Source organism: Solanum dulcamara, chromosome 7 (genome assembly GCF_947179165.1).
Source record: "Solanum dulcamara chromosome 7, daSolDulc1.2, whole genome shotgun sequence".
Lineage (NCBI taxonomy): Eukaryota > Viridiplantae > Streptophyta > Magnoliopsida > Solanales > Solanaceae > Solanum > Solanum dulcamara.
The window spans coordinates 49,724,675-49,736,808 of record NC_077243.1 but is presented as its reverse complement, the minus strand read 5'-3'; the positions used below and the strand labels follow the sequence as shown (position 1 = coordinate 49,736,808).

Genomic DNA, 12,134 nt, shown 5'->3' with positions numbered 1-12,134 from the left:
TAAGTGGAGATACAAGCTCCTTTTCTGAAGGCTTTGAAATGATCAATGTCTCTGATTGCATAATTGTGTCTCTGATTGCATAACTATGTTTCTGATTGCATAACCATGTCTCTGATTACATAAACCATGTTTCTGATTGCATAATCTATGTAGCATTGTCTTGATGCATGTCTGTGATTCCTGATGCCCCAATTGATGTAACCATTAATGACATCTAAAGGGCACTTTGGATGAGTACCTTCTTGGTCTTCAGGTGACGGTTCACTAGAGTGTTTCATTGAGTCTCAGAGGGTGACTTAGTTGCACATAGTTTATCATTACTCTACTCGTGCATGTTGTAATCCTTCTTTCTTTGCATCCCACGATGGGCCGGATATTATGTCGGGTGCAGCTTTACTACTTCTTCCACCGCATCCCAGGCCAGATATGTATAGTTCCATACACGAGGAGATGATGCCGTACATGAGGTATGATATATGTTATATGTTATGACGATACAATTATTCACCGAGTCTCGAGCCGGCTGTAATATGATAGTATATGTGGCAAAATAAGGAAGGAACATCGAGTCCCTCCTTAGAGGGTCGGGTAAGGTATGTATATTATGATAATACGCTATAGACGCACACCACTCCATTCACCGAGTCCATCACTAAAGGGGCCGGATACTTTATGTAGGCATGCATATGAGATTAGAGTGATACATTTGCGACCCCGAGCCCCGTAGTGAACCGGATGTAATACGATGACATACATGATAAGATTATACCGTATACAATGATATGATATCGTATACAATGATATGATATCGTATACGATGATATGATACCATATACGATGATATGATAAATAAAATACATGATGATATGATGACATGATGATTTATTGTTTTTTTTAAAAGACTCTTTTTTACGTTGTATATTGAGGGTGAGCTAGGGACATGTCTTAGCCCCCACCCATACTCATATTTAGAGGCATCTAGTTGGACATATGTTTGAGCCTATATTGTCAAAAGACATTTTCAGATTTCTATTCATGGTTTAAACTCTCTTATGATGTTTCCGCTTTTATATTTTACCTTATGTATGCTTATGATATGTACAAAAAGCTTGGTTGGAGCCCTTCGGGGTTTCAATCGTCGTATTATGACTAGGCCCTAGGTCAGGTCGTGACAATCATTAAGTAGCAATGAAAAGTCCATTTTGTGTAACGAACTATTTAGTGTGACCGCACCGTTATCTTATTATTATTTTCTCATTTTTTCTTTGCTTATCATTTAAGAATGTTAATTTATTTTTTATTCTACCTTTTTATAGTAGTTGTATCTTGTAGCCTAATCATTCAAATTGTTAATATCTCCTCCATTTCATTTTAGTTGTCATGATAATGTTTTGTACAACCCTTAAAAAACATTAATTACGAGTGTTATTTGACTGATATACACCCCTTATTAATTCTTTAATCTTTATCTATTTATATCTTTTAATTCTAGAATAATTATTGCTAAGGCCAAAGTTGAAAAATATAATTCATTCTTATTTTAATATTTAAAGGGAAAAGGCACAAATATGCCATCGAAGTTTGAAAAAAGGCTCATCTATACACCTGTTAAAAGTTTGACTAATTTATGTCATTTTTATTTGAGAAAAGGCTCATTTTGTATATGTGGTCAATTATGATTCGACCACGTCATTAACTAAATTATTTTTTAAAATGAAAAAAGGTTCAAATATGCCATCAAACTTTGAGAAAAGATTTATCTATTCCATCTGTTAAACGTTTGGCTCATTTATGAGCTGGGGGTAGTAATTGGAGCCTATTTTTGGAGTCAATTTCGTAAGTTACAGAGCGGGTCCCGCAATTCTCGATTTTTGACTATGAAATTTACCCATCTTTGAATTCAATAATTTTAGTGTCATGACGACCGTATTAACATTGTGATTCTATTGTTGATAGAGTGGCAGCATTCGGAGGTCTTTTAGAAGGGAAAAGCTTCAGTTCTATGAGTTGGAGCGTGCGTGGTCGACCTATAGGTAGGCTACGGTTTTTTCCTCTTTAGACAAAGCATGTTTAGGCATTTGTATACTAAATTGTATGAGTTTGGAGGGGTTTGGATGTCGAGCATGCTAAATTCCTAGATTTCATATCCTAGGTGTTATTTTCAGGGTATTGTCGGACTGTTAAAACATGTCTCCATTATTGTTGATCATCCATACCTTGTGATATGTACTGTAACTGTGGCTATGTATTTGGAAGCATGTTTGGCCTTAGTCTAGACTTAGACTAGTGTTGCCTTAGACTTGCACGATTTTGGTTCTGTTGGGCCTTAAAACTTCTTCGATGTCATTTCGGACTACTTAGCTCTCTATAGACTGATATAGCAAACTTGAGTCTGATAGTCTAGGCCTTAGCTAGGCAGTAACATAGATTTGAGACCTTGCCTCCATAATTGTAACACCCCCTAAAAACGTTTTATATAATATTCCAATTCTCGATAAAAAGGTCTAAATTAGGTGATTAAAATTTTTGAATAACCCAAACATCATTACCTACAACTTTTGTGGACCATATTTTAAGTTTCGATGGTTATGTAGGTCAAATAAATTAATTATTGCAAGTCATGGTGTTGTGACTATAACATTCCTCAAAATGCTCACAAGTGCCTTAAGAATGCCTTGGCAATAGGCCGCTCATGTAATGCATTATCTTTAATCTTTTTGAAAAATCCGAGTTTAGAATATCGATCAGGGGGTCAAAACTTGCAGGAAAATAGTCTCGATGGATTTTTAGGACCCGTAGATCGAAAGATAGATTCCTTAAAAAACTGCACAAAATAAAAAGGTCAGAGCCAAGTCCGCGTCGTAGACCTAGTAAGGGTTTTCTGGCTGAGTTGGATTTTTAGTATGGGCATTTTAGACTTTTCCCAAATTGTTAGCTAATGAACCTAGACGCTTTTAGAACCTAATTCAACTCTATAAATTAACCTAAACCTCTAATTCTATTCATTCTTCTACAATTCACCTACTCAAATATTTTTCTCTCTACAAAAGACTCGGTGTCATAGTCATGTTATCATATACCCTACCTAGACCATTATGGGACTCGGTGTCATAGTCATATCATCATATACCCTACCCGGCCTATTATGGGACTCGGTGTTATAATCATATCATCATATACTCTACCTGGCCCATTATGGGACTCGGTGTCATAATCATATCATCATATATCCTACCCGGCCTATTATGGGACTAGGTGTCATAATTATATCATTACATACCCTACCCGGCCCATTATGGGACTCGGTGTTATAGGCAACCACACACAGGTAGATCATTATCTGAAACTTAATAAGGTAGTCATATAGAACTATCATTCGTGGATCAGGATAATAATCATCTCAGGTGCCATTTGAGTGCCACTAGGTCTACATTAAGAGAAGTCTAAGGAATTATAGACATATTTTAGGGTAATGCCAACTGACTTAAGGAAATCAGGGACATCTGCCATCACAGAGTACTTAGGAATAGGAGCTTTACATCCCATTATTAATTGACATATAGACGGTTCAGGGAAGGTGACTCAACTACGATGCGAGTTTTCCCACCAACGAGTGAATAAGAGACATATAGCGTATTCATAGCTTAAGAATAGAATTACTCTAGATCTCGTATCATGTATCATCTATCTTTAAGACATGTCAAATGAAAGGAAGGATAGCTTTACATACTCATCACTTCCTAATGTATGGAAGGCTTGAGAAGCCCTAGTTCAATTACTGTAAAAGTGCTTTCATCAAGAGGTAAATGAGGACTGTGAATTATGCTTGGCATTTATAAGTAGACTTACCCTCAAGCTCATATCATTCACTACTTAACGTGAATACATGCCAAAAGAAAAGAAAGGGTAGCTTCACATACCTCTTATCAATTGCTTTTAACCCGGCTTGTCTCGTCGTCCGCTGGACCTATTTAACATGAAGGTAATACTAATATTAATAATATTTAACTTTCCAACTTCTAAATCTACAACTAATCACCCATAGAAATCAATTCCTTATTTGCCTTTCTTGACTAGTCTCGACTAGTCTATTAGTTAGTTAGAAGTTAATAGAATTTGGACAGCATCTCCTTTATAACTTGCCCTATCCGAAATTCCCATTACATTTTCAATTAGTACAAACAACCAACAATAATAACCAGCAGCCAATATACAATTATACCACCTCAACATCACACCAAACAAGTCCCAAACAGCCCGCTCAACACTACGACTCCAAAATATTGTTTTCAATCTTTATTTCATAAAATCTTAACCACACGAAATGGGGTGTCATATGGATGCAACTATAAGAAATTATACACATATTTAGACATTTTTCCAGCCCCGCAACACCACAAAACAATTCCCAATATGACACTAGAATAACAACGACACTAGTTATATTTTAAGCCACTAGAACACGTCAAAATAGTCCCTACACGACCTACAACTTCCTTCAGCTGTAACATCCATAATTTCACATCTCCAACTCATGTTTATACACCCATAACATGCTTAAACCTTTACCAAAACATGGGAGAAGAGAATCAAGCCATACCTTAACAAACGGCTTCCCAAACTTGCTAAAAATTAACTTCAGAAACTCCTTGATGCGGCTGAGATTTGGTGGCTGTTTGCAGCCCTATCTTGCTTCCCCAACTATCAATTTCTATTGTTAAACACCCCTACTTAGTTGAGTAATACCTTAGATAATTAATTCACGGAGAAAAATCAAAGAACTTACTTTGTAGAGGCTAGGGTCGTAGGTACTCTCTCTTAGTGTCCTAGGGTTTCTTTTCCTTTTTCAAAGTGAAATTTGATGAATAATGACTTCTTAGTCATCAAAACACAAATATATACACCTTCCTAGGAGGTGACACGTGGCATCCCCCTAGGGGTGACATATGGCATCCCCCTAGGGGTGATACGTGGCAGCCTCCTAGGGTGCCACCTCATCCATGCGGCCACCCACATGCTACCACGTGGCAGTATGGGGTCTACCCCAAGCAGGTGAGTCACCTACTTATCCCAAGTAGGTGCGTCACCTACTTGTCACCTGCTTACTTCCTTTTTATGGGTTCATAATCTTATCTTACTTTAAGAGCCTATGTATTCTTTGCTGCTTAAGCTCGACGCTCAAGTAGATTAATTACGTAGGACATCCAATTTGGTAGCTTACGGGAGTAGATCGGGTCCTATGACTCATTACTTGGCCTCCAACTCTTTTCAGATTCTTATAACCCTATTTTCAATCTTCCTTATAACGGGGTGTCTTATTTTCCTTTTCTTAGGGTTATTTGATAGTGTGGTAGCTAATCTAGGTCACGTGGCAACTTTTAAGAGGCTTAAGAAAGCGTTTTGAAGTACAAAAGTATGGGACATAACAGACATAAGTGTGGTGCTATAATGGTAAGGTAATGCAATAATAAGGTTATGATATCGAGCCCATGATGGGCCGAGTATGATATATGTAAATGATGACTCCTTGAAGAAAAGTAGAGACTAGGTAAAGCTTATTCTTTCTCTTCCTTTGGCATGTCCTAATTGTAAGTAAAATGTGATACGAGCTCTGGGGTAACTCCACTTTTAAGTTCTAAATGTAATCCGTATCTCTTATTCACTTCTGAATGTCAAACTCTTGTAGTAAGTTGAACTACTTTCCTTGAACTCCATAGGTTGAGAAGTACTGGATGCATAAGCTCTTAGTCCTAAGGATTATGTGACGACGGGTATCCCTAATTCTATGAACCGTTAGTATTACTTTAGTACATGTCTAGGGTCCCCGAGATCCTAAGTGATATAGGCCGTAATGGTATTTATAAGGCACTCGAAATGGCTACACTACTATTCTGGTCCTCAGACGATAGCTAAATCTTCTTACATTGTTGAGTCTTTAATAATAATTTAGATTGTATATGGTTACTCATTACTTTATTCGTGTATATTGTAATACATCTCTCACTGAATCCCTCACTAGAGGGCCGGGTATGGTATACGATGATATGATGACACCGAGTCCCATAAAGGGCCGGGTACGATATATGATGATATGATGACACCAAGTCCCATAAAGGACTGGGTATGGTATATAATACGTGGATCGGGCCGAATGTTCCTCGGCATTACTATATGATACGTGGATTGGGCCGAACGTTCCTCGGCATTACTATATGATATGTAGATCGGACCAAACATTCCTCAGTATTACTATATGATATGTGGATCAGACCGAACGTTCCTCGGCATTAGTATATGATACGTGGATCGGGCCGAACGTTTCTCAACATTACTATATGATATGTGGATCAAACCGAATGTTCCTCGGCATTATTATATGATGTGTGGATTAGGCCGTACGTTCCTCGACATGTACTTACTATATACTAAATTGGGTTGTACGTTCCACAGCACTAATAATATGTATGTGCTTAGGATGGCAGAATAATGTAGATGGTACACCGAGTCCCCTAACGGGTCGGGCATAGTACATGATGGTAATATGTATGACTTTCTTTTATACAATGCGAGTATGGTAAATGGTTAAATGTTATACTTTCCACCTTGCATCCCTAATCCAACTGTAATCTCCTTATGATGTCTATGCTTTACATACTGAGTACATATGTCGTACTGACCCTCCTTTCTCGAGAGGGTTGCATTCATGCCTGCAGGTATAGATACACACTTTGGGGATCTGTCAGCATAGGAGTTCCACTCAGCAGTTCAGAAGTGCTCTATTGTACCGGAGTCTAGTTTTGGTATTAACCCTCGATGTATATATTTATTTGTTCACGGGTACGGAGGAGGCCGTGTCCCGCCTTATGTTACTGTTCTTACTCTTAGAGGTCCGTGAACATGTTTGTGGGTTGTATATGGGTTGTATATACATGTATGTACAGTGGTGCCTATGATAAGCCTCGCCGGCTTATATATTATCTTGCCTGTTGATGTGCTATGACTTAAACATGGGACAAATTTACTTACAAATAGCAGGGATATACATGAGTGTCTAGTTCGGGCACCCGTCACGGCCTACAGGGTTGGGTCATGACAATAGCCTTCTAGAGAAACAATTAATGTAAAGACACCAAATCCTAATGAAGAAGTTATCTTTTTTAAACGCAACTCCAAAAAAGGGTATTCCGTTAAAAGAAAGTTCATCTTACCAATCATGGAAAGATCTAGATCCATTTGACATCACCATGACATCAATAGTCCTCTATTTGACATCACCCATGATATCACAATCTTTCATTAAATTTTCAAATTTTTCTTTATAATTATTTTAATTATTGTTAGGTCCCTTATTCATACCTATAATGGTACAGTTTTTGTATTCTAGGCATAATATTTCATAGGATGGTCCAAATTAAGTGATTCAAATTTTTAAATAACTCGAACATCATTACCTACAACTTTTATGACTATATTTTATGTTTCGGAGGTTAAGTAGGTCGAATAAATTAATTATTGTAAGACATGGTGTTGTGATGAAATGAAGTATTTGTAGAAGAAAAATCATTTGTCACTATAAGATGCTCCAAATCCATTGATTCTTGAACGACATAAAAGTAGACTTCTAGAGAAACAATTCATATGAAGACACCAAATCTTAATAAGGAAGTTATCTTTTTCAAGCGTAACTCCAAAAAAGGCTATTTCGTTAAAAAAGTTTCATCTCACCAACTATGGAAATATCTAGATCCATTTGACATCAATAGTCCTCCATTTGACATCACCCATGACATCACAATCTTTCATTAAATTTTTAGATTTTTCTTTATAATTAGTTTAATTATTATTAGGTCTCTCTTTCACACCTATAAATACGCATCTTATTTCATCATTTTGTTCATCAAGCTTTCTCAAACAACTCTTCTCTCTATACACTCCTTTACTCATTCTCAAAATATAGTTTAAGTTCTTAGTAGTGTAGAAATACTATTCTGGTGATTTATATACTTCGGATAGTACACAAAATGCTCCAGCGAGGAGAAAATGCTAGGATTTAAGAGTATTTATTAAGTCATTCGATTCCGAGTAACGCTTTGAATTTCAGGTATGTAAGGATTCAATGAGAGTGTTCCTTCCACTCTTATGTCTAAAGTATTTTGATTATATGATAAATTATGTTTATTTTCTTTAAGCTTTACTCTAAGGTATGTGAGTATTGATTTATGGATCCTTTCATCCATGAAGCCCAAATAAATTATCAAAGTCTTCTATTTAATTCAAGTATGAAACTTTATGGGTTTTCATATCATGATTCCAAATGCATAGATTATTAGGTATTTGAAGTTTAATTATTTATCTTATATTAGCGTATGTAAGGTTTCAATGAGAGTATTTCTTCAACTCTCATGCCTAAAGTATTTTGATTATATGATAAATTATATTTATTTTCTTTAAGCTTTACTTTAAGTTATATGGTGTTCATCCATGGGTTCTTCCACCCATGTAGTCCAACACTCTTTCAACTAAATTTTTTGATTTTAAGTAATATTTTCTTATGGATAATTTCTATTTTTACTTAATAGCATGAATCATGGTTAGACTAATGATTATTGGTCTATTTTGATGCAACATGATTTCATATGTATGAATTGATGGTTTGTAAGTAATTTCTTTATTTATCTCTTTAAAGGTTCTTAAAATTCATGGTAGTTGTTTAAAGCATGATTTTTAATTAATGGATTTCAAAGTATTTATGCATATTCATTTACATATATGTTTGCAAGTTGAAGTGATTTGAACCCACCTAGTATTACTATGTTTTCAATGAAGTTTAACTTGAAAGCTTTGGCTCCAAATGAATGTTTATGAAAGCAATATCTATGATAAAAAATGGAGTCTTATAAAATGAAAGAATGATGAAATGATATGAATGATTGATTCTTTATGCAATAAGGACAATTCTTGCATATTTGAATTACCAAAGGTTTTAATGAGCTATTTTACCGAATATGATGTTTTAAATTCTCAAGCTATATGCTATGACTATTTTGAAGTATTAAACTATTCTGTGGGATTGACTTAGCACCGAATGGGTCATTGAGGTGGATTCGGTAAGGGAATCCTTATAGCAACCCTTTGTCTCATTAACTATGTGCCAACATATGAGCTCTTGTACGCTTAGGCTAATGGATCCATGAAAGCCCTTAAAGTTAAAGTTAAAGAAATGAATAAAGTTGACGAAGTTTTACCCGACAAGTAGTCTCCCCGGCCAACATAGGGGGTTATGTTAGATTCCATGTAATAGCTTGCATGGTCTTAAATGTCGGTTATGGTCATTTTTCCACAAAATGAATATTTTAAAGAATATCTATATAATTGATTATGTATGCATTGCATTATGTTTCATATTACATAAATGTTTTAATGTTTCCTCAATGTTCATGCATGCTTACATACTTAGTACATTCAAAGTATTAATGCATACTCTTTTGCCTACATGATATCACCATGTAGGGACCGATGCTCCTCCTCATTTTCCTTCACGTGGCTAGTTAAAATTTCATTTGAAGAATACTTTTGGTGAGTTCCCATGTTTCGGAAACAATACTCTTTTATCTTTCTAGCTTATGATATGTTGAGATCTTTAGACACTTACTATGACATTTCTTTCTATTATGATTGAGGGTGAGCTAGGGACTTGTCTTAGCCCCGTTAAATCTAAAAGTTAGAGGTATTGTTGGACATATGTAAGTTGAAGATTTACTATTATGATTTCTTCTTATTTATTTATTGTCATTATCTATGAAAGACTAAAAGAATGCTAAAAGGCTTGTTTGAGGTACTTTCAGATTCCTCATTCGCCATGTCACATCTAGGCCCTAGGCTTGGGTCATGAAAATAATGCCCTATTCTCCTACCAGTCCTGTATCGCCTGGTTCTAGATTTTGGAAGTCTTTTTGATGATTCTGGTTGGATGTGGTTCAGGCTGGAGTGATTCATTGGCAATACTCGATTTGGGGGTACTCCCTGTGATGCTCGGTTAGCTGCTGATCCTAATTTGGATTGACTCGCCTCTATTCGTGGTTCAAGTCTCCATTTCACTCCACCGACAAGGTTCAAGCCCCTGCCTTATTATTATAGCCTCGATTCAAGTCCGTCGCTCCTCATTTGGCCGTGGTTCGATCCCACCTCCTTTATTATCACCTCGGTTCAAGTCTATCACTCTTCACTTAACCGTGGTTGAAGCCCATTGCCTTTATACAGCCTCGATTCAAGTTCATCTCTCCTTACTCACTTTGGTTCGATTCCTTAGCTACTGTTACCCAGTTCAAGTCCGTGGTCTAGCTTACACGTGGTTTAAATCCACGATTATCTATCACCCAATTCAAGTCCGTGGTTGTTTTCAAATCTCGGTTCTGGTCTCTGATCCTCTGATGAATCATCGATTCAAGTTCTTATCTACTCTCAGCTTTGGGTTAAGATTTCAGGCTTTCGGGATGGTTCGGTTCAAGTTTGGAAAATTGGTGGTATTGTTGGAACTTTAGATTTGTGCACGAGCGTACCCGTCAGGTTTATGGAAGCCCGGTGGATTTAGTTAGCTACTCTACTTTTCTTTGTGTGTTAAGTACGCTCATATACATACCTACATTTACTTCTTGCCCTGTCTTTGGTTGTGATTACTTTCTCGCATATCAGTTTACTTTTGCTTATCTTGCTCAGTCGGCCTATGATGCCTACTGGTACCTGTTGTTTTGGTACTCATACTACACTCTACATCTGTTTTTGTGATGCAGGTCCGAGTACTACCTACCGGCGTTGATTCGAGTCAGCTGCGGTCGTGATCGGAGGCGAGGGTAAGCACATGGCGTTTTGGATCTACCCGTCTCCATCTGTACATTTATGTCGCCTGTCTTTTGCTTTTTGAGACAATCATGTTTCAATGGTCCATTTTTGGGACTTGTACTCTTTTGTAGTAGCTCTGTACATATGACTTTCAGGTTCTGGGAGAGATCTTTTATTTGTATATATTTAGTTTTACTTTCGCCAGTTCATTTATGCTCCTATTATTACATTTTTATTTTTAGATTGAATTATTGGTCTTCTACCTGACATCCACATCCATTACTCACAATTCCAGGATAGAAGTCGGCTTACCTACTGATGGATCATAATAGCGCCATTATTACCTGAAAATTTTTGATACACTCTGTCAAATGACCCGTAAGAACCAATTAGTACCCAGCCATCCAAACAATGTGTGAAGGTAGGACCCAGCAAAATTTCATTGTATCGTCGAGAAAAGGTCACAAGTTCAGGGGCTTAATGTATTTTTCCTACGAATATTGCAATAAGAAACTCATCTTTTCTATCGCCCCTTTTTCCAAATATCCCTTCCCTTTTGAATTCCTAAAGTTGTTCAGTGAAGGATTTTTAAAAGCGCGCCTCCAAAACCCCCACTGACCTACTCTATCTGTTTCCGGCGATTTCCTCTCTCTCTCCTGCAGACATTCATCACGGTATGGCAAGTTTCTCTGAAGACATCCAGTATCTATATGTTCTACTGTTTTCTATATCCACACATACATTTCGATATTAGTTTGTTTGATTCAGGAGGGAAGATGCATCAAGGCTATCAGAATAGGGGAGCCGCCGATTTGGCTCAGCTTCAAGCCACCATGCAAGCAATCGAATTAGCCTGCAGTTCAATTCAGGTCAAATTCATCTCGTTTAATTGCTTCGATAAAAGTATATTTAACTTCATGTCCTCGAGTTCTTCTTTGTTTGGTTTGTGAGAAAGTGGATACTAATAGTTTCTACTGTGCTGGCAAAAGAAAGAAAAACACCCAAACAGAAAAGTATTGATGTCCAAGTATATTATATTGTTATTGGACAAGGATTAGTAGCTTCCAGATCCTTGCAAGCTAAGAGCACTGTGGTATTTCCATATCTGAAATCAATTCAACTGCTAAACCATTTTTCAGGCATATATTGTGATATGCTCAAATACATCTATGAGGAGCGGCCCTAACAAATAATGTGACTCGCAAGAGTCGGTTATCAAACCTCAAGGAGTTTGAGCATTAGATATAGATATTATGTGTGGATCTAGCAATCTAAGTTTATCCTCTTAAATATGT

General features: G+C 36.7%; 1 protein-coding gene across 3 annotated transcripts in view; it reads left to right on the top strand.

Moving 5' to 3' along the window:
• The first annotated feature begins 11,323 nt into the window (after positions 1–11,323).
• The window catches only part of LOC129896345 (uncharacterized), a 62,041-nt gene continuing 61,230 nt past the window's right edge, over positions 11,324–12,134 (top strand). For 2 of the 3 annotated variants that reach the window (XM_055972216.1, XM_055972214.1), the window contains exons 1-2: positions 11,324–11,513; positions 11,594–11,708. In XM_055972216.1, coding sequence (XP_055828191.1) covers positions 11,616–11,708 — 93 coding nt within the window. In that variant the 5' untranslated portion in view covers positions 11,324–11,513; positions 11,594–11,615. The remainder of the gene's footprint in view (positions 11,514–11,593; positions 11,709–12,134) is intronic. The other variant, XM_055972215.1, reaches the window with a different exon arrangement.